At 48.2% G+C, this 19,166-nt stretch overlaps 6 protein-coding genes across 6 annotated transcripts; 2 read left to right on the forward strand and 4 right to left on the reverse strand.

Moving 5' to 3' along the window:
* Window positions 1-1,002: 1,002 nt before the first annotated feature.
* On the reverse strand, window positions 1,003-2,714 carry PEX2_083860 (WD40 repeat domain-containing protein; the record flags this gene model as incomplete). Its single annotated transcript, XM_016745656.1, has 2 exons — window positions 1,003-1,037; window positions 1,097-2,714. The coding sequence occupies 2 exons, from the start codon at window positions 2,712-2,714 to the stop codon at window positions 1,003-1,005; spliced, it is 1,653 nt and encodes a 550-aa protein (XP_016595388.1).
* A 1,858-nt stretch (window positions 2,715-4,572) lies between these two features.
* On the reverse strand, window positions 4,573-4,995 carry PEX2_083870 (uncharacterized protein; the record flags this gene model as incomplete). The annotated part of the gene is made up of 1 exon (XM_016745657.1): window positions 4,573-4,995. One exon carries the CDS (start codon window positions 4,993-4,995, stop codon window positions 4,573-4,575), a length of 423 nt encoding a protein of 140 aa, XP_016595389.1.
* Window positions 4,996-6,223: 1,228 nt separating this feature from the next.
* PEX2_083880 (GMC family oxidoreductase) lies at window positions 6,224-8,085 on the reverse strand (the record flags this gene model as incomplete). The annotated part of the gene is made up of 2 exons (XM_016745658.1): window positions 6,224-7,825; window positions 7,879-8,085. The coding sequence occupies 2 exons, from the start codon at window positions 8,083-8,085 to the stop codon at window positions 6,224-6,226; spliced, it is 1,809 nt and encodes a 602-aa protein (XP_016595390.1).
* Window positions 8,086-8,970: 885 nt separating this feature from the next.
* On the forward strand, window positions 8,971-10,120 carry PEX2_083890 (uncharacterized protein; the record flags this gene model as incomplete). Its single annotated transcript, XM_016745659.1, has 2 exons — window positions 8,971-9,614; window positions 9,697-10,120. The coding sequence occupies 2 exons, from the start codon at window positions 8,971-8,973 to the stop codon at window positions 10,118-10,120; spliced, it is 1,068 nt and encodes a 355-aa protein (XP_016595391.1).
* Window positions 10,121-11,806: 1,686 nt separating this feature from the next.
* PEX2_083900 (Male sterility, NAD-binding) lies at window positions 11,807-15,089 on the forward strand (the record flags this gene model as incomplete). The annotated part of the gene is made up of 4 exons (XM_016745660.1): window positions 11,807-12,088; window positions 12,140-12,404; window positions 12,480-14,638; window positions 14,700-15,089. The coding sequence occupies 4 exons, from the start codon at window positions 11,807-11,809 to the stop codon at window positions 15,087-15,089; spliced, it is 3,096 nt and encodes a 1,031-aa protein (XP_016595392.1).
* Window positions 15,090-16,787: 1,698 nt separating this feature from the next.
* PEX2_083910 (GMC family oxidoreductase) lies at window positions 16,788-18,728 on the reverse strand (the record flags this gene model as incomplete). Its single annotated transcript, XM_016745661.1, has 1 exon — window positions 16,788-18,728. The coding sequence occupies one exon, from the start codon at window positions 18,726-18,728 to the stop codon at window positions 16,788-16,790; it is 1,941 nt and encodes a 646-aa protein (XP_016595393.1).
* Between the last annotated feature and the right edge of the window lie 438 nt (window positions 18,729-19,166).

Genomic DNA, 19,166 nt, shown 5'->3' on the forward strand with positions numbered 1-19,166 from the left:
CAGGGCATTCACCATGTGTCCTGAATGATCCGGTGGGAGATTGCCATGTAAGTAACTCGATCTACTTTGCTTTTTAAATTCTCTAGATATACGATATATACTCCGAGATATATATTTAAAATATATCCACACATGAAGTACTTCTCATGCTTATTAATTAACTACAAATATCGGTCTTTCTGGTTCTCTAGGTAATTCTTGAATCGTAGATTGAGATATTTCCTGGTTATTTAATCTAGTTTAAGTACGCTGCTACGCAAAACTTTCATACGCCCTAGCATTAGGTATCTTTACACGACTATGGTGGCATCTGTTTCTGCTAGAAAGAAACTTGGTAGCAGGGTCATGAGGCTTGTGTTATAAAGTGCATAATGTTCGATATCACCTGGGTTGCTGTTGGGCGATGGACTCAATTCTTAAAGGTGCATTACTACAAAAATACTCAATAACTATCCTACACATACATAGGTGTCTAATGAACCAGGTAATATTTGGGAGCATGCGTACCTTTCTAAGCAAAGAATGCAATATCCTTGCAGTGAGGTACACATCCTTGCTCATAGAAGCCCCAAAAATATCGTTAGTATCTATATTGTCATCTGTTGATTATGGAACCACACGAATATTAGATACAAGGTGAATGGATAGGAAGGATACGACTGGTTCAGCGATCATAATTCTAAATTGCAAGAGTTGTGTTGGAAGGTACGGACATCAAGATGATTGAAATCATTGGATATGCACTATTATCGAAATTTCATGAAACAAACGCGCCCCGACCTGGATGATATGGCAAGTGTATTCCCTTTAACCGCCGATTTATAAGCCACAGCTTCAGGAGGGAGGTATAAGAATTTCTCTCCATTCAGTATTATCCACTGTTGCCCATCCAATGATATTATTGGACTCGACTGAGATGACTCGGATGTATGATCCCCACTTCTGGACTGAAAATCGAAGAATTCCGTATCGGTTTTTAGACATGAGTCGTTATTAGAAAATTTAATATTCTTCACCATTTCCACGGTTCTCCAGGTCTGTTGTATTGTGTATGTCGAAGTGTTCCAGAGTTGAACTGTATAGCCAAGGGCGATACCGAAGGCGCAGGCTAGTACGTGACGGTCGGACGAAAATGCGAAAGATGAAACGGGCCAGTCAAAACCCTCGAGAGTCTGTTGTAGGGTACCAGTTACTGTGTCCCAGAGTCGAACCGTGCGGCCATAGCAGCTTGTGACTACTAGGCGGCCGTTGGGGGAGAATGTCACCACACTAACCATCTGTATATGCACGAGAGTATGACGTAGAATCCCTGTTACAGTATCCCAGAGTCTAACTGTGCGGTCACGCGAGCCGGAGACTAGTAGCCCGCCATCTGGCGAGAAGGAAACCGAGTTAATTTCGTCTGAATGGCCCTCGAAAGTATGTCGTAGGACCCCTCTGGGGATGTCCCAGAGTCGAACTTTGTGCTCGAAGGGGGCAACTATGTACTTAGAGGAGGGAAAGGCCATGAGACGATCGTCGGACGAGAATACGCCCCAATAGCCCTCAAGAGTCTGTTGTAGGACCCCTGTGGTGGTGTCCCAAAGCCGGAGTGTGCAGCTAGCATTGCCGGATGCTAGTAGGCGGTCATCGGATGAGAAGGTCAAGTTTCCTGGGGTAGATGACTGTAGATGGCCCTCGAGAGTGTGTTGTAGAGCCCCTGTCGCGGAATCCCAGAGGCGGACTATGTCGTTATCATAGGCACAGGCTAGCAGGCGGCCGTCGAAAGAGAATAGCATTTTCTCAGGTGTGCCTGAATAGTCCTTTAAACGCCGTTGTAGGTCCCCTATCGCGGTGTCCCAGAGCTTGACTGTGGCATCTTCAGAGCCAGAGGCCAGGCGGCCGTCGGGCGAGAATGCAACCGAGGTCACACCAGCTGTATGACTTCCGAGAGTCTGTTGTAGGACCCATATTGTGGCGTCCCAGAGCCGGACCGTGCGGTCTTGGGAGCCGGAGGCTAGCCGACCGTCGGGTGAGAATGCCAGCGAGGTCACACCAGCTGAATGGCCCTCGAGAGTTTGTTTTAGGGCCCCTGTCGCAGTGTTCCAGAGTTTGATCGTGTTATCGTCGGACCCGGAGGCTACAAGACCGTCGGGCGAGAATGACAGCGAGGTCACACTAGCTGAATGGCCCTCGAGAGTCCATTGTAGGGCCCCTGTTGCAGTGTTCCAGATTTTGATTGTGTTATCGTCGGACCCGGAGGCTAGAAGACCATCGGGCGAGAATGACAGCGAGGTCACACCAGCTGAATGGCCCTCGAGAGTCCGTTGTAGGGCCCCTGTCGCGGTGTCCCAGAACCGGACTATACCATCGCCGGAGCCGGAGGCTAGGCGGCCGTCGGGCGAGAATGCCACTGAGATTGGACCATTTGGATAGCCACCGAGACTAAGTTGCAGGACCCCTGTCGTAATATTCCAGAGCTCCACCATATGGTTCTGGTGTCTCACCCCAGCGGCTAGTTGACCGCCGTCGGGCGAGAATACCACCGAGACCACATTAGCACCGGCCTTAAGAGTCTGCTGTAGCACTGTCGCAGTATCCCAGAGCCATACCATGCCGTTATGGCAGCCGGAGGCTAGGCGGCCGTCAGGCGAGAATGCCACCGACTTAACAACAGATCGACAGGCCTTCCAGGCCTGCAATTCTGCACCCCACGTATTCTCGACACATGGCATCTGAGATATACACCGAGGAAGATTTGCTTCAAATTGTTTCCGAATTATTGAATTTAAGGGGGCAAATACAAGCCCCGAGCAGTAAATTTGGAGTGGCAATTCATCAGCCATCTGGTGGGTTTTCAGAACAAAGCGTTTGGCGTCATATAGAAACTCTGATATTGTATTATGATTGCTCTAGTTAAGCATATATATCAGTGAAAGCTAAAATATAGAACCATCAGAGCAACTTACAGGTAGGCCTGTCTGTAAAAGGTTAATGATCCCCACCACTTCTGGTCCGAGACCTAATAGGTTCATTGCTTCCATCCAATGTAGAAAATGCGTCTGGAGAAACAAAAGAGTATCATGCATCAAACAATGCAATTCTGTGGATTTCACCAGATGATGTGCCCAATATCGACAAGAGTACTGCAATTCTGGAGAAAGATAGTGATTGATAGTCTTCTGATCAATATCCGCACGTTGTGTTGCATCACTTGGTAGTTCACATATGTTCCTTCTTAAATTTTGACACACAAGGAGGCACTGAGTGGTCAACGTATAGTGCACTTTCTTCTCATCTACCCAAAGTGGCGTCTTGTTGCGTGTCTCCGGATCAAGAAGATAGTCTCGGAATGACAGATGGAAGAGCCGTACTGGTAAATTATCATCATCTGGTACACTCAGAACCGAGTGTAGTGGCTTTAGTCTGAGATTGACAAGATTATGAGGGAGGCCAATAAGATTCGAAAGTGAGATGACGGAGAGGGGACTCTCTAGTACCACGATTGCACCAACCACTTGCTGAAATTGACTAATCATTTGCTTTTTCTGTTTCCCGCCTTGCTTGGCGAGAAGCTGTTTGAGCACAGGAAGGTACGTCCCATCAAGCTTAGATGTATCGTTTTCATGTGCTAATATTTCCTTGAGACTATCCTTTGGGTCCCAATAGGGGTCCTCAAGTATACGACATATGGTAGCTGCGAAAATAAACAATGGCACAGACAATGTCACTAGGTATTGAAAATTAGTCATTCCAGGCCAGTCGACAGGCAAGGAGCGATCCGTTTGTATAGCTGAAAGTCGGTGCTTTAAGAATAAGGATATATCTTGCTCTTTCACTGGCTTAGGAATTTCATGAAGGATCAGGTCTTCGTGTTCATCTGGCATCCTTGAGAATTCTTGGAAGATTGGCCATTCAGGTCTGCTGGTTAAGAAGACACGCACATAGACAGCCTCTAGCTTCTGAAGTTGTGATAGCAATCCGAGTATGAGTCTCATATCATCATCCGAATCACATTCATCCAGTGCGTCGATCACTATCACCACAGTTGGCAGAGTGGATGAAACTAAGCTATAGAGTGGCTCAAGAAGCAGTTTATCAAACTGTTCCTTCAGTCCTCTTTTTGCAATATCGGGGTCGTCTTGAAGTGCTTTCTGGACACCGGGGAAAAGCCCGGGAATGCTCCTTACTAGTTGTCTTGTAATTGTAGGCAATAGCTTCATTGCATTCCCCCGGTCCCCTTCACCCCTTTTGAAGAAGAAGTTCGCTCCGAGTAGATTGGCTTTGTTCAAAGTTTGTGTCATCGTTCTCGAGATGGTTGATTTGCCAGTCCCTGCTTTGCCATTCAACCAGAAAATGCCCTTCCCGGTCGGCGAACTAGCCCATTCCTTAATTTGACGAAGGAGATCTATTCTGGTGCCTGGGAGACAATAATCTTCATGCTGGATCGCATATGAGTCGAACTCAGCCCCCTGTGCAATCGACAATTGGCCTAGGCTTGTACTATAGTCGATTCGGTCGGTAGTCTGGCGCACAGCGGTGACGACAGTTCTAAATAGGTGTCAGCTAACTGCTAGTCACTGGTTGGGGCACCTAAATTTGGTCAATTTGCAAGGATAATGTGAAGGTTGATTTATATTCCTGAAGATCCGATGCGATTCCTTTCGCCTGCTTCCGTTTGATGGGCCAGGCTAGCGCGCGAAGCCCTAGTCTTCTCATAGCCTGCTTTCGTCTCCCTGGCTGAAGGATCTCTTCCAAGGCCTCCAGGGTTGAACGGCAACGAGTAATAGAGCTGGCGAGGGTCTGAGAGCTAGAGAGCTTGGATCCGTTGGGGCTTTGGAGGAGCACATTCAGCTCTCGGAGGACTCCTTCGAGATCCGTCACCGCTTGCTGTAGCTCAAGAATTTCGTCTCTAGCATTTTTCGCTTCCTGAATGTAGCTCCCGCAAATTTTCACAATACTCCCCGTTAGTTGGATGACCGCGATAACGCTAGTTGCAGATGAAAGTCCATCCATTGAGCAAAGTGGATACAACGAGGGAAATATTTCTGTCAATAAAGTTTGGGTTTGAGATAGTAGGTTGTAAGAGTCAAAAATCCATCGAGGCTGACTTCAAGAGGGGTAATTGTAACCGCCGTAAGTACGCCCAAATGAAGGTGTGCATTTTAGCGCAGTATATAGGACCAATCATTATTCGCTCTTGCCAGAAGCCATGCGCAGATAGAGACATATCTCAGGTAAGACAAGATTTCATCAACAGTAGAAGCCTCAATATTGAAACCAAGCCTACGTCTGAAAATATTGATTCTATGATCCCGCTCTCCCGATTTCTGGACTGTCCAATTTAGAATTGTCGGTTGAATTGTCGGCCCGAGCCGACCGGTTCAACCATGGAAACCTTCTGCGATGCGGCGGAGCAAACTCGGATGAGGAGTTTTTCCGTGCCAACACACGCCTGGGCAGCAAAAGGGGGACATATGCAACCCGTTGGTTCCCGTTGCTATGGTTAGCTTTTTAAGCATTAATTTTCCACCCTGAGAATTGAACTTACCCCGTACTAGATCTCATAGCCTCGTCTTTTTATCAATCCCTACCTAGGACCAGTTTGAAGCTTCGTGCTCGCTTTGCCGCAGCTCCACCTCAGCCGAGCCTGTGATGATGTTGGGAGAGGTATGCGGACAAGGAGACCCTGAAATGCGTAGTTTCTTGTGGGATTAGATTATTGAAGAAGCTAGGTTGATTTGGCACTATATGACCAAGAAACCATGATGTAGACCTCAGCACGAAATGAAAATATTGGGGTTGAACTGGTTTCTGTGGCTGTGCATAGGCGAGGTGACTATGTACAGAGTTGTAAAGTATGCATCGATAGAGAATTGCATACGTTTGAGATAACTGGAAGGCGTTGAAGCTCGGCCGGGAGACAGATAGTGGGCGTCGACGTAGTAGAGATGAAGAGTGGCTAGGTGAAGCCGGTGCGGGTTCATGAAAATTAGGATCTTGATAGATGGAGGGTTGATAGAATTTCTGAAGGTTTATCCCTGCCAAGAGAGGTTTGCACAGGGGGAGATGTCACGTTTTAATGCTTCAAGAGACCTTTCTAGACCCACATTCTGTAATGCTATAGTTTCAATTTGCTTATATACAATCGAGCGGAATGAACATGTCCTATCAGGGAGATATTCACGACAGAGGTCATGTCCTATACCTTGCCCCCATGCAATATAAAACCTCAAACCCGGCTCTAACTTCTAGGATTAATCAAATCCGCCGCCCGCTCCGCAACCGCATAAATAGTAGCCTGAATATTACCACTAGGCTCAAGCGGGAAGACGCTAGCATCAACAACCCTCAAATTCTTTGTTCCGTAAACCTTCAGCTCAGAATCCACAACACCCCCGATCTCCTTCGGCAGCATGGCACAAGAGCCTGCGGGGTGGAAACACGTATACAAGCGATCCTTAACGATATCCTTCGCATGGTCAAGATCGCTCAAACCGGTTGTATTTTCAGGCATACGTTTCCCGGCCTTAAGGAGAGTAGAGAATGGCGCAGTATCGGCAATGCGGTCAATGAACTGCAACTGCCGGGCCATGATCTCTAGATCGAGCGGGTGGGATAGCAGGTTAGGGTCGTAGGTGGGCTTATCTTCACTCTTTCCGGAGGAAATGTGGACCGAACCGCGTGAGAAGGGGTGGTTGTGCAGCAACATGATGGAGACGTAATTCTCCGGAAGAGTTTTGGCTAGCACATCCGTGAGGGTTGTTTTGCCCGGGTTCATGTGGAGCTGGGCAGGAAGGAAGAGGTAGTGCGAGGAGGGGTCATCGCTTTGGAGGAGCATCTTGCGGATGTGAGAATACTGCGCTTGCAGGTTGGTTGGGGTGTCATCGTCATTGAGATATTTGGAGAGCATGGCGTTGATTTCTTCCTTCGGCACGGCGCCTGTTCCATCCACTAACGGGAGATAGGCCATGCTGAGGGGCATGCCTGCGAGAGGGCCTCCACGCGTCTCCTCATAGAGCTTGATGAGTGCCTGGACGACGTTTGGATCGCGCAGGATATCGCCCGAGACCTGGCCATCGGCGATCTCGAAGTTGATGCTGGCGATACTGTGATCTTGGAGGTTCTCACCTACGGCGGGGTTGTCGATAATCACCGGAATGTCGTGGGTCTGGAGCAGATCTGCACTGCCAATTCCCGAGAGCTCGAGCAGCTGAGGGGAGTTCAGGCTGCCTGCGCAGAGGATAACTTCTTTCTTTGCCTTGATCTCGTATGAACTGTCTTGGGTCTTGACTTGCACACCTGTCGCGATGACACTTCCGTCTTGTTGGACGAAGAGGATTCGCTCCACCATCGTTTCTGCGAGCAGTCGTAGGTTCGGCCGCGCCGCGACCTCGGGGGAGTAGTATGCCGCTGCGTACCCTCTTGCCCCCGTCTTGCCATCGACGCTTAGTGGACAAGTAAAAGCGCCCAGTTTGTGGCCATCAAGAGGATCGGCATCGGTTTCCCAACCCAATTTCGCAAATGTCTCGTTCCAGGCCTTATTGAATGGCCCATACACATCTGGTAGAGATACGGGGACAGGGCCATCGGATCCTTGGTTATCGACTTTCATGTACCGGCCTGTACCGAGTAGTTCTGCTGTGGCCTCGCTGGGTGCAGTATACGAGTGGAATTTCCGAAGATAGGGGGCCATGTCCTTGGCGCCCCAGCCGTCATTTCCCAGCGCTTGCCATGAATCAAAGTTTGATGCGGTAGGGTATACAACCGCGGAGAAATTCAATGCGGAGGAGCCGCCCACGACGCGACCGCGGGGCTGGCCGATTTGTCGGTTTTTTGCATGAATCTATTTATGTATTGGCTTTAAGTACGAGAAGGTGATATGTAGGGAAGGCATACCTGCGGAACACTCATGTAATCCCAGTCAAAGTCCGGGTTGCCATACATCGTGGCCAAAAACCCAGGGGTCTCGATACGAGGATCCCCCATCCGATTGGCGCCAGCTTCAATGAGGAGGACCTTGATGGCAGCATCTTGGCTTAGACGATTTGCCAAAACGAGACCGCCGATTCCTGCGCCGATGATGATATAGTCGTAGTCATCCATGTTGTAGTTTACCAAGTTTCAATTACTATGGAGGGGAAGTGACAATTATAGAAATATTTCGGGAGGATCAAGAGTGGACTGACGACTGATTGACTGATTGACTGACAGCGGAGTAAGGAGTACAGAATTCCCATATTCTGTTAGCTTCAAGTTAGCCGTTACATATCTTGTTAGCTCCGTACTCCATACCCTGCCGCGCCAGCTCGGCCGAGAACTCCGCTAATGCATGCACGCCAGTCATAAATATGTTATTCTTTCAAATCCACACAAATAATTAATTAATGAAGAAGCTATGATATACATACTGACAGTTGATGACCAATGATTATTAGTATTGGTATTACTAACAAAAAAAAGTAACCACATGCCGTAGTTCTCGACCGGACTGGCATGGCAGGGTATAAAGTCATTTGCTCAGAGAATCGCTCATACCCCTCAGTGAAGCTAGAGGATCCACTCTAGAAACAGGTGAGGCGGTATCCTATTTGTTAATAACCGAGGCAATGGAGACAATAGGGAAAATGGTCTTTGCAAGTTTGACTTGGCTTCAACTAGTTGAACTAGTTGATGTTCTTTCCAATGACAGTCAATTTCTTCAGCCTTCAAGTCCTAGTCTGGTAAATTAATTTCGGTCTAAAAAAACGGGCCGCTATGACGGCCCATAACCTCCTGCTGATCCTTTTGTTTGGCCAATTGATAGCTAGTCGGAAACCCTAATGCATAGTACTTTGTACACTCCATGGAGACAACCGGTTTTGTTACCCTCGGACTGGTAGCGGACTGGGAGCTATTCTCGGTTCTTCAAGTTCATTCGCCTTTAATATTCTATGCTGTATAAAGTGTACAACATACGCCATAATTTCAAACTGATAAATTAATGGGAAAATGAAATTATACAATGTTTTCACCTTCCACATCGTGCGCGACCAGCTCATCGCCAACACAATCCTTGTCGCCCTCGCCACCCTCCTGGTAATATTGCGTGGTGTCTCCCGACGAATCCGAAAGAACCATATAGGATGGGACGATGCATGCTGCGTCGCGGGGTTATTTCACACATATGGAATGCTTGCGATGCAGTTCCACTATGCTCGGGTCGGGATGCGACACCATATCACGGCTATTCCGCCGGAGAATGCCGTATTGATCGCTAAAATGCTTATGGTCTACCAAATCGTCTACTACAATGCTATGGTCTTGGCTAAATTCTCTTATCTCACCTTCTACCTGCGCATCTTTGTGTCCAAGGAATTCCGCATCCTGACGTGGATCTGTATGGGCTGCGCGGGCGCATACTGGACTGGGAGTATGCTCCAAATTTTCCTGATCTGCACACCCTTCGAGAAGAACTGGAACCCAACACTGCCCGGTCATTGTGCGAGTCAGAATGTGGCATTTTCGACGATTGGAGCCTTTAATCTTCTCACCGATGTGATGATCATGGCATTGCCAATTCGCTTTGTTTGGAAATTGCAAATGTCTCTCGCGACTAAGCTGGCCGTGGTCGGAATCTTTGGATTGGGTATCTTGTGCGTTTTCCCCTTTCTTTTCTCCGTTACCCCTACCTCCCAACCGAGATTATCAATCGCAAAGTTTTAACGAGTACCGCAGTATTTCCTCCATTACCATCATCCGCATCCATGTTCTCACTACGGTCGATTTTACCGATCTGTCATACTCGATGATCTGGGCTGCTTTCTGGAGTGTCACGGAGCCTGCTCTTGCCATTTCAAATTCCTGCGCGCCCATGCTCCGGCCGATTCTTAAGGCCGCCTTCCCGTCCCTATTCTCCAGTGCCCGTGCTGCATACTCGACGCAGCCGTCAACGGGAGCCGTCCTCAGCAAGAACAGTACGGGGAAACGGGTGCATGGCATGGATGAGATGGATAGTGAATTTCCGCTCACGCAATTGGACCAAAGACCAGGATCAGCGGATGGAGGGTCGTTGAATGATCAGTCGCAGGATGGTCCCTCGCACTATACGCTATATCAGACCCATAGGTCTGTTGTTGGGACTCCTAAGGAGCTTTCGTAACATTTCCTTTATCAATTAAATTATCTTTGTAGATATTTTTCTCGCCCTTCTGGATGAAAGTGCCCATTTCGCCTTGAACTCACACGCTCCCTTTGTGGATAAACTATGTATTCTCTCCTCTTCAGTTGGTATGCGTAGTGGTATGTGCGACGTTGAAACTTGATGACTGAGCACTGAGGCTTGACAGTAGAAGCAGAGTCTTGACAGCCGATGAAGCTTTTCAGTCCGCGCCGGGCGAAAGGATCAAGCGGGTCGCATGATTTGTGGCGTTCGGCGTTGCCCAGGCGCCCTGTTTCACTCTTATGTTTAGAGTATGTTGTATTGTATACTTTACGTACGGAGTATATGAAACTCAAACGTCAAATCTTCTATGGATGATAGGAAGATGGAATTGTGAGGTACTCTAGTCATATTTACTTCATTTTCTCCGCTCAGATTCTCTATTGTCCAGGTACATCCTTTTGCCCTTGTACATAGCTAGAACATCAACAAGGGGTGAAACATCCAAAGAAAAAGAACATATATGAAATGTACCTCCAAAAAAAGACAAAGACTAGACAAGGAACATACTTGTGAACTAGACTGATTTACCCTCAGCTGCGGCACTGCTGCCTCAGGCAGAAATATCAGACTGAGGCCCGCCTTGCCTCACTTTTCCCATTTCATCACAACAGTTTCGCTGATATCACTTTGTATCGTTTTGACACAAGCCAATCAGTGCTTGGCCTATGGTTCAGCCAACCATACCATAAAATGTGGCTAATAGCGTGGAGAGTCTGAATCATGACCGAGACAAAGAAGAGACATACTAGATGAGTTCGCACATTAGTTTAGCTAGGGAGAGTAATCAAAGAGCACGATCGTGTTGCATTAACGCAGAAGAAGGATTCAGCTACGCCCCGTACTATTTACGAAATACAGATATGCATTCTTTAGTCTACATATACCACTGGCGCACCATGCTGCATGATACTACACAATTTGTGGGGAGTTCTTCAGCTGGAGCAACACGTACATAGTTAAGCCTATTTCCTCTAGGTACTTCGTACAGGGTGAATGAATTGCCCATGCATAAAATAGGTAGGAAATTGCCTGAACAATCAATACACCCCAGCCTCTAATCTTCTCAAGGTTGAAGGTTTCTAGAATTGGAGGAGCAGAAGTGGTCTCTCACCGCAATTTCTAGGTATTTATATTATAGTTTCTCATGCTATCCACGGATGGCGTACAAAGCATATAGCTGAACCTAGGTACATGGATTAAAGTTTTGTTGACACCCCATGCATGAACAACCAATCACAACTGCATTTGGGCGCGTGTTCATGTGACTGTGCAAGCTGAAAATCTGAATAGATCTAACTTGAGGTGCATCAGATTTCCGAGGTATTACGAGCATCAACCAATGAAGATCCGACCATCTGAAAATCTCCATCTTATTTACGGGGTACAGAGTATATGTATGTACTCTCCAGATATGCATACCCCTCTTTGTGACGAGACCTATAGATGCAGCTGTGCTCTCATCACGCATGTTGTCGTGTGGTACGGAGGAGCTGAAATTGGCGATGCAAGTGGATGTTCGTGAACTGGATCTGCATAGAATCATTGAATATATATTGAGCAGCCCCCAGAGAACAATTGGTTATCGGTCAAGCTTCATTTGGGTCTGTTTGAATTCTAGTCAAAATGGGATCTGTCACTCCCCAACGTTCTCCTTTGCAGATCTTTGATACCACGGCCCAGAAGAAACCCGACCAGCTCTATTGTGTTCACCCTGTCTCCTCGGATATTTTTCAAGGATGGAGAACTATTACCTTTGCAGACCTGGGGAGTGCCATTAATCGGATGGCTCTTTGGATCCAGGAAAATGTCGCATCTTCCGATGCACCGCAAACTCTGGCATATATGGGAGCCAACGATGTTCGATATTGCGCATTCATGTTTGCATGCATGAGACTCAGACACACAGTACGAAATTCAAACCTTCAGGTTATTACAAGGTTGTTGACCATGATATAGGCGCTGCTTCTCTCCCCTCGAAACTCGGAATCGGCCTCAAGCCATCTCCTCGGTACTACTGGGTGTTCCAAGTCTGTGTATAGTCCCGAGCGAAGTAAACAGATTGAAGAGTTGAAAGGGGCGAACCCGTCATTGAAAGCATGGGTGGCACCAGGTTTGTGGGAGCTGTTCGATAGTAGCTCAGCCCCTGCGCCCGTGGTAAAGGAGCCTGCAGAGGATTCAGAAGATCGCATCGCAGTTTACATCCACAGCTCTGGTACAACCGGTGAGTGCATATTGTTGTACATATCCTTGGCTCAACCGAGAACAAATCTTCTCTAACACGTCCTTTTCGTGGCAGGCCTCCCAAAGCCAATTCCAATGACCAACGGGTATTTCCTCGCACTTGAGCAAACCGGTCTTCTGCCCCTTCCCGAGAACCGAGAAAGCAGCCTGGTGGCCATAGCAGAAAGAGGTAAACTGATGTTTGTGATGAGCCCTTTCTTTCACTTCATGGGTATTCTAAGTATTATGCAACCTATCCTCTTTGCGACACCATTTGTGCTGAGCCCCGAGAAGCCCCTGACGGCAGAGCTTCTGGCTCAGATTGTTACGGACACCCATCCTGAGACATCTATCATTGCACCTTCTGTATTGGAGGAGCTCAGTCAATCTGAGCTCGGTATGCAGTCTTTGTCCTGGTTCACCTTTGTTGCATTTGGAGGAGCACCCTTGGCACAGGAAATCGGCGATCGCATTTCCGAGATAACCCACCTCCAGTCGGTCCTAGGGTCAAGTGAAAATGCGGTATTTGGAGCGATGAAGCACCAAGACAAAAGTGACTGGCAGTATCTCGAATGGAATCCCAATGCTGGATTTGACATGCGTGACGCCGGCGACGGCTTCTTCGAGCTCGTCGTCCCCCGTGGGGAGGGCCGAGTGGCTCACGCTGTCTTCCACACATACCCCGATAAGGATGAATACAAAACCGGTGATCTATTTGTTCCTCATCCAGAAAAGCAAGGGCTATGGCTGTATTCTGGACGCCACGATGATGTAATTGTTTTGAGCAACGGAGAGAAGTTCAATCCTACTACGATGGAGGAGATCATCTCCACCCACCCACTTGTTGCTCGAACACTCGTTGTTGGCCAAGGCCGCTTTCAGTCCGGTGCCATTATTGAGCCCAATTGGTCTTCATGGAGTGGTGAGCCTAACGCATTGATCGATGAGATCTGGGTGAATATCAAGAAGGCCAACGAGTCCGCCCCGGGGCATGCCCAACTTATGAAAAATCGTGTCGGAGTGTCATCTCAGGAAAAGCCATTTCAACTTACACCAAAGGGAACTGTTAAGCGACGTGTCGTGGTTAGTGACTATGCAGAGGAGATCGATGCGCTCTACGCTGGCGGCGATCAGGTCGATGTTGCCCAGATATCCAAAGATGCGACGCATCAAGATATTACTGTCTATGTAACTGCAGCCGTGTCGGAGATCTTGGATGTTCCTTCTTTTGATGAAAATGCCGACATTTTCTCATCGGGCCTCGATTCCCTACAAACTCTCCATTTGGGCCAAGTTCTTCAGGGCTCCCTAAAGTCAGCTAGACCTGGTTTGGGCCCGGTGTTTGGTAGCCCACAACTTTACTCTCGTCCTACCATCGCACAACTGTCTCGATACATTCTCGATATTCTCCGAGGGAACGAAGCGGTTCCTGATGCAGCCAATATTGAGAGTGATAGCGACCGGAAAACGAGAATCGCTGAGCTGATTGGAAAATACACCGAGGATTTTGGCAAAGGCCATGCAGTAATTCTCACTGGATCCACTGGCTCACTTGGAGCCTACCTGCTTCACGAGCTTCTGAGTGATCTCAGCGTTACCAAGATCTACTGTCTCAACCGATCAGATGATGCAGCAACTAGGCAATTGCAAAGTCTGCGCGAGAAGGGATTGCGCACCTTTAACAAATTCCCGCGTCGAGTGGAATTCCTCCAGGCTCAGTTTGGTGCCGAGAAATTTGGATTGGACGACGCAAAATATGACCATATGCTGCAAGAGGTGGACACTATTATTCACAATGCCTGGAAGGTGAACTTTAACCACAGAGTCGAGGCTTTTGAAAATCCCCACATCGCAGGTGTGCGTCGGCTTGTAGAGTTCAGCGTCGCCAGCGACAAGTCAGCTCACATTCATTTCATTTCGTCTATCTCTACCATTGAAGGTTACAGCTTGGAGAGAGGTCCTTCAATACCTGAGGTGATCTTTAATGATCCCAGCTCAGCACTCCGACAGGGATACGGAGAGTCAAAGCATGTCTCCGAGAGGATCTGTGCTGCCGCCTCGGCCAGATGTGGTGTGCCGACCAGCATCCATCGTGTTGGCCAGATTGGAGGCCCCACGACGGAGAAGGGCATATGGAATAAGCAGGAGTGGGTGCCATCTTTGATTGCGACATCCAAGACTATCGGACAGATTCCAAATGGATTGGGATCAGTTTCTGTGCAGTGGGTTCCAGTGGTAAGAATGATCTTGGCTGCTGATTTCCTTTATCAAAGTCTAATAAACCTGGATTACTTAGGACGTAACCGCGAAAGTAATCATCGACATCGTCAGAACTCGACATGAAACGGAGGATAATGAGCCATGTGCAGCCTTCCATATCGTAAACCCTCGGGCCGCAGAATGGCCGTCACTTATCCCGGCTGTGACCAAGTACTTCGACATGGAACAGGTTGATATCAAGACATGGATCGAGACTCTTGAGGGTTTCACAAATCCCACGGAAAGCGATCTCCAGGATAAGCCCGCCCTCAAAATTCTCGACTTTTTTAAAGCCATCTCATTTTCCGATGAGGCTGGTCCATGGACTGAGACTACTAAGACTCAAGCTGCCAGTAAGACGCTGCAACGATTGGGGGCAATTGATGCTCCCCTTATGGAGAACTGGATAAAACAGTGGAAGTTTTGAAAGGATTGTTTTACATGTAATGGCACAACTCATCTTTAGTTGAGGTAAACATTTGGTCTATTTATTAGGAAATACATCCCATATAAAACTTCAGCCTAGCTCTAAAACATCAAAACACTATCGGTTCGTAGAAAAGACCTCCATTAAACGCATCAAAAAACGTCTCATCTTTGTCCAATACAATCCTGCTTCAAAAAGCTGCGAAGAACATTCAGATATCTCACGCACCCCCTATAGCGGGTGAGACATTACTGGTAGTCTCTTGAATAAAGAGATCATCGAAGAGAAGTAATATCTTAGCATTGGGTGCGTATAGATTTTAGCCGTGCAGAGCATAAGACTAAACTGAGCCCTACGTGATAGTCCCTTCTTTCTCTTCCTCAAATCCATACTTAGTTTTAGCTCGTTGCGCAACGCCAAACTCCGGACGAGGAAAGTCAAAGGCACACCAACAGCAGCAAAGGAAATTCCGACATGCTACACAAGTTTGAAGCTATCCACATAAACACTCACAACTTACACCCTGATAACGAGCGTGTCATTGAGAGATGTAATAAATGGCCTGCTAGCGAGATTGTATGCTCCGCCATTCACAAGGAGAATCTGCACACGCGGGCTAGCAATGCGACCGACGAGCTTAGTGAACTGCGTGTTAAAGATGGCGGCGGGAATTACCCCAAATGGATCCGAAACCGCGTAGAAAAGCCTAGGTCGCTGTCCCAACTTCGAATTCTGGCAAACTGGCTAAAATCGTAGGAAGAGCGGCAATAAAGGCAATTCCGGATCCCAAAGCCAGCAGACTTTGATATGCTGCCCAGCACGTAGTGCTGCTGTTCTTCTCCAGGATGATGAACGGTCCCATGTCGATAGACATAAGCAGGAAGTCTATTATCAACAGCGGCTTGTAATTTCCGGTGACCGTGATTAGGACTCCGACGATAGCGCCTGGGATCATGAGAACAACGAAAGGGAATATACTTATTAGACCCCCGCAAAGCACAAAACCCACAGCCCGGCTTAAGTATGGCTAAGCGGACGGGAAGCCGTGGTTTCCACGCCATATAGTTGGATATATCAGGCTACGTGTAGGAGAGGAGTATATGTTAACATACTAGGAGTGGTCAGGTGGATGGCGTGTGCGAGATGAGCAACAAGGATAAGAAATTATAGCTGTGATACCCCTGGGGAATTGGAGTCTTTGTTTTTCACTGCGTGCTGGGCTACGCTAGACTTTTATGGAAGACTATTGTAAGTATGGATGACAGTATTGATTTGTATATTTCCTCATATCATATTGCCATATCTACGCCAATATAAATTTAACCTTTTACTTCCATATTCATACTTCCTAGGCTGATTTTACACTCTAACTACGCCAATTTATCGAGTGTATGTAAATGTTCCATCGGATGCGGGTTTTCAACTTCACCGTTGGTATTAAGGCGAAGACTTCCTAAATGTTTCAGTATCAGACAGCATATCATTCTCGAACGAATCAATTCCCCAGTAAGCTAGACGGAGTGAGAAAAGAGATATGACCTGATTCCGCAGAAGTATATACAAGATTTTTCTATTTGAAAAATGATCGATTAAATATACATAATAATAACTGGCTTCGTAGCGGTAACACCAAGCACTGTTTCCACCCACAAGAATCAAACCTCCAAAATCCACATATATAAGTACACTCAAAATGAATTAAGATCTAGCCTTAAGCTCGCTCAAAATCTCATCAGCAGCCTTCTCGGCAACCATGTAAGTAGACACAGCGGTGAAAGTACCAGGGATCTTGGGGTAAACGGAAGCATCAACGACACGCAGACCGGAGACACCGCGGACACGGAATTTGGAGTCCAACACAGCCCTTGGGTCATCATCAGCACCAATAGGGCAAGTGCAGGAGGCGTGGTGGCCCCAAGCGCCATCCTTGATATAATTCTTAATGTCCTCCTTGGATTGGACATCAGCACCGGGGAGAACCTCAGTGACGTTGACGACCTGGCGCTTGAATGCGTCACGAGCAAGCTCGATGGCTTCGTAGAGAGCAGTGAGATCGGCATCGTAGTCGCCAACACCAGTGTCGAAGTAATTGAAGGTGATCTTGGGCACATCAAGGGGATCAGCGGATTGCAGAGCGACGGTACCGGCGGAGTTGCGGGGGTGAGCCTTGAGAATAGCCCAGGTGAACCAGTTGTGTTCGTCAGTCGCGTTGATGCTGTAGTCGGGGAAGTAACCACGGAAGTTGACAGGGCCACCGAATTCGAAAATGTCGAAGTCATCGCCGGCCGTGGAACTCTTGTATAGCATAGTGGCGGCGAGCCCGGGGGATGAGTAGATACCACGGTCGCCAAGGATAGGAGACTCCCAATCACTGATACAAGGGTCGTCCTGGCCGCGAATGCTGAAGGTGCACTTGTCCAAGCAGGAGAAGTCCTTCTCGATCTTGCCCTGAACAGAGATCTCATAGTGGTCCTGTAGATTGGTACCGACACCAGGGAGATCCTTAATGACCTTGATATCGAACTTCTCAAGTTCCTCGGCGGGTCCAATACCACTGAGTTTGAGGATCTGGGGAGAGTTGTATACTCCGCCAGCAACGATGACTTCACGGGAGGCGGTGGCGGAACCGGGAGTACCGGGAAGAGCAGATTTCGACATAGGACTGGCCTTGTAGAGGTGCTCACCGTCGAGGAACTCCACACCAGTGGCGCGGGGTGGGCTTTCAGTCTCGTCGAAGGTCACCTTGGTGACGTGGGTGTTCATGCGGACATCAAGAGGGTACTTCTTGGAGCCATCATCATTCTTGGCATCGCGTACAGCGATGATGAACTCGCGGGGACCATTGCGGTGGGCATCATCGGTAGCAATAGGAATCTGGTAGTAGCCGGGCTCGGTGTCACGGGTCTTCTTATCAGCATTGGCATCCCCAAGTAGCAGAGTGCCAATGTTCATAAGGTGATCGGTAAAGTTACCGAGCGCAAAGGCACCTCCGGTGAGCATGCTCAGCAGCTGGGTATCCTTCAACACAATGCTGAGGGGCGCGGTTTCGGTCGACAACCAGCCGTCGTAACCGTGACCCTTTGCTGCGGGAAGCGAATAACCGTTGTTCTCTAGCTTAACGTAGTATTTGCGCATGTTTTCAGGTGTCCAAGAGTTATCACCGGTGATAGTCTCAATGTATTCAAAGTCAGACTGGTGGGGGTAGACTGCAATCAAGGCGTTGTGGGCAGTGCAACCACCGAGGGTACCTGTACGAGGATACAGGGTTCCCTTCAAGGTCGAGCCCTCGGGAGGGTTCAGGCCGGTGTATATCCCGCCATCAGGCGTGTCGTAGCTAGCCTTCCAATCGCGAGCCTGGCGTTCCTCATTTTCGTAGTGGTGAACGAAGAAATTCCACGCAAGCTTCTCGTCCTCGGAGGCCCTGGCAGAGTACGCAGGGATGGTGTAGTTGTAGTTTTCACCCTGGTCATCACCGGCCTCAAGGAGTAGTGTCTTGTGGCCAGCCAAAGCGAGACGGGCGGCCAGAGGACCACCACCAGCACCGGAACCAACAACAACATATTCATACCCGGTGATGTTAACGGCCTTGGCCAGGCCGGACGTGGCGACCAGCAGGCCAAAGATATAAGAAAGAATCATGTTGATAAAGAATGACTATGAGTGAGTTGGCCTTCCAAAAGAGGCCATTCGGTTTTTATACACCGTTTTCCCCTGAACAACCCCATTGTTCGCAGTGTTCTCCATTTTTACCAAAGCCGTTAGCCGTCAAAACTTGGCCGCCGTGCCAGTCACCACTAGCTTATGGCGATCTACCCGCAGACAGCTGAACCTAGTACCTTTTCAGGAACAATTCCCGAGCGATCAACGGTAGTTAAATTCGTACCTCGTACACCCCTGCTGATCATTGAAATAGGTCCACATGTTTCGGGGGTTTCTCCTTTCGAGAACAAAGCTTGACCAGCAGTTCGCTTCGCCAAGATATTGCGGTGAGCTTTTTTTTCTTTTTCAAAAATGAGATTGATTATGATCCCTGTTCTCTGGAGGCTTGTCACTGTGGTTTACTAGGTCCTAATCGAA

The sequence above is a fragment of the Penicillium expansum genome (genome assembly GCF_000769745.1).
Source record: "Penicillium expansum strain MD-8 chromosome Unknown contig277, whole genome shotgun sequence".
Classification (NCBI taxonomy): Eukaryota; Fungi; Ascomycota; class Eurotiomycetes; order Eurotiales; family Aspergillaceae; genus Penicillium; species Penicillium expansum.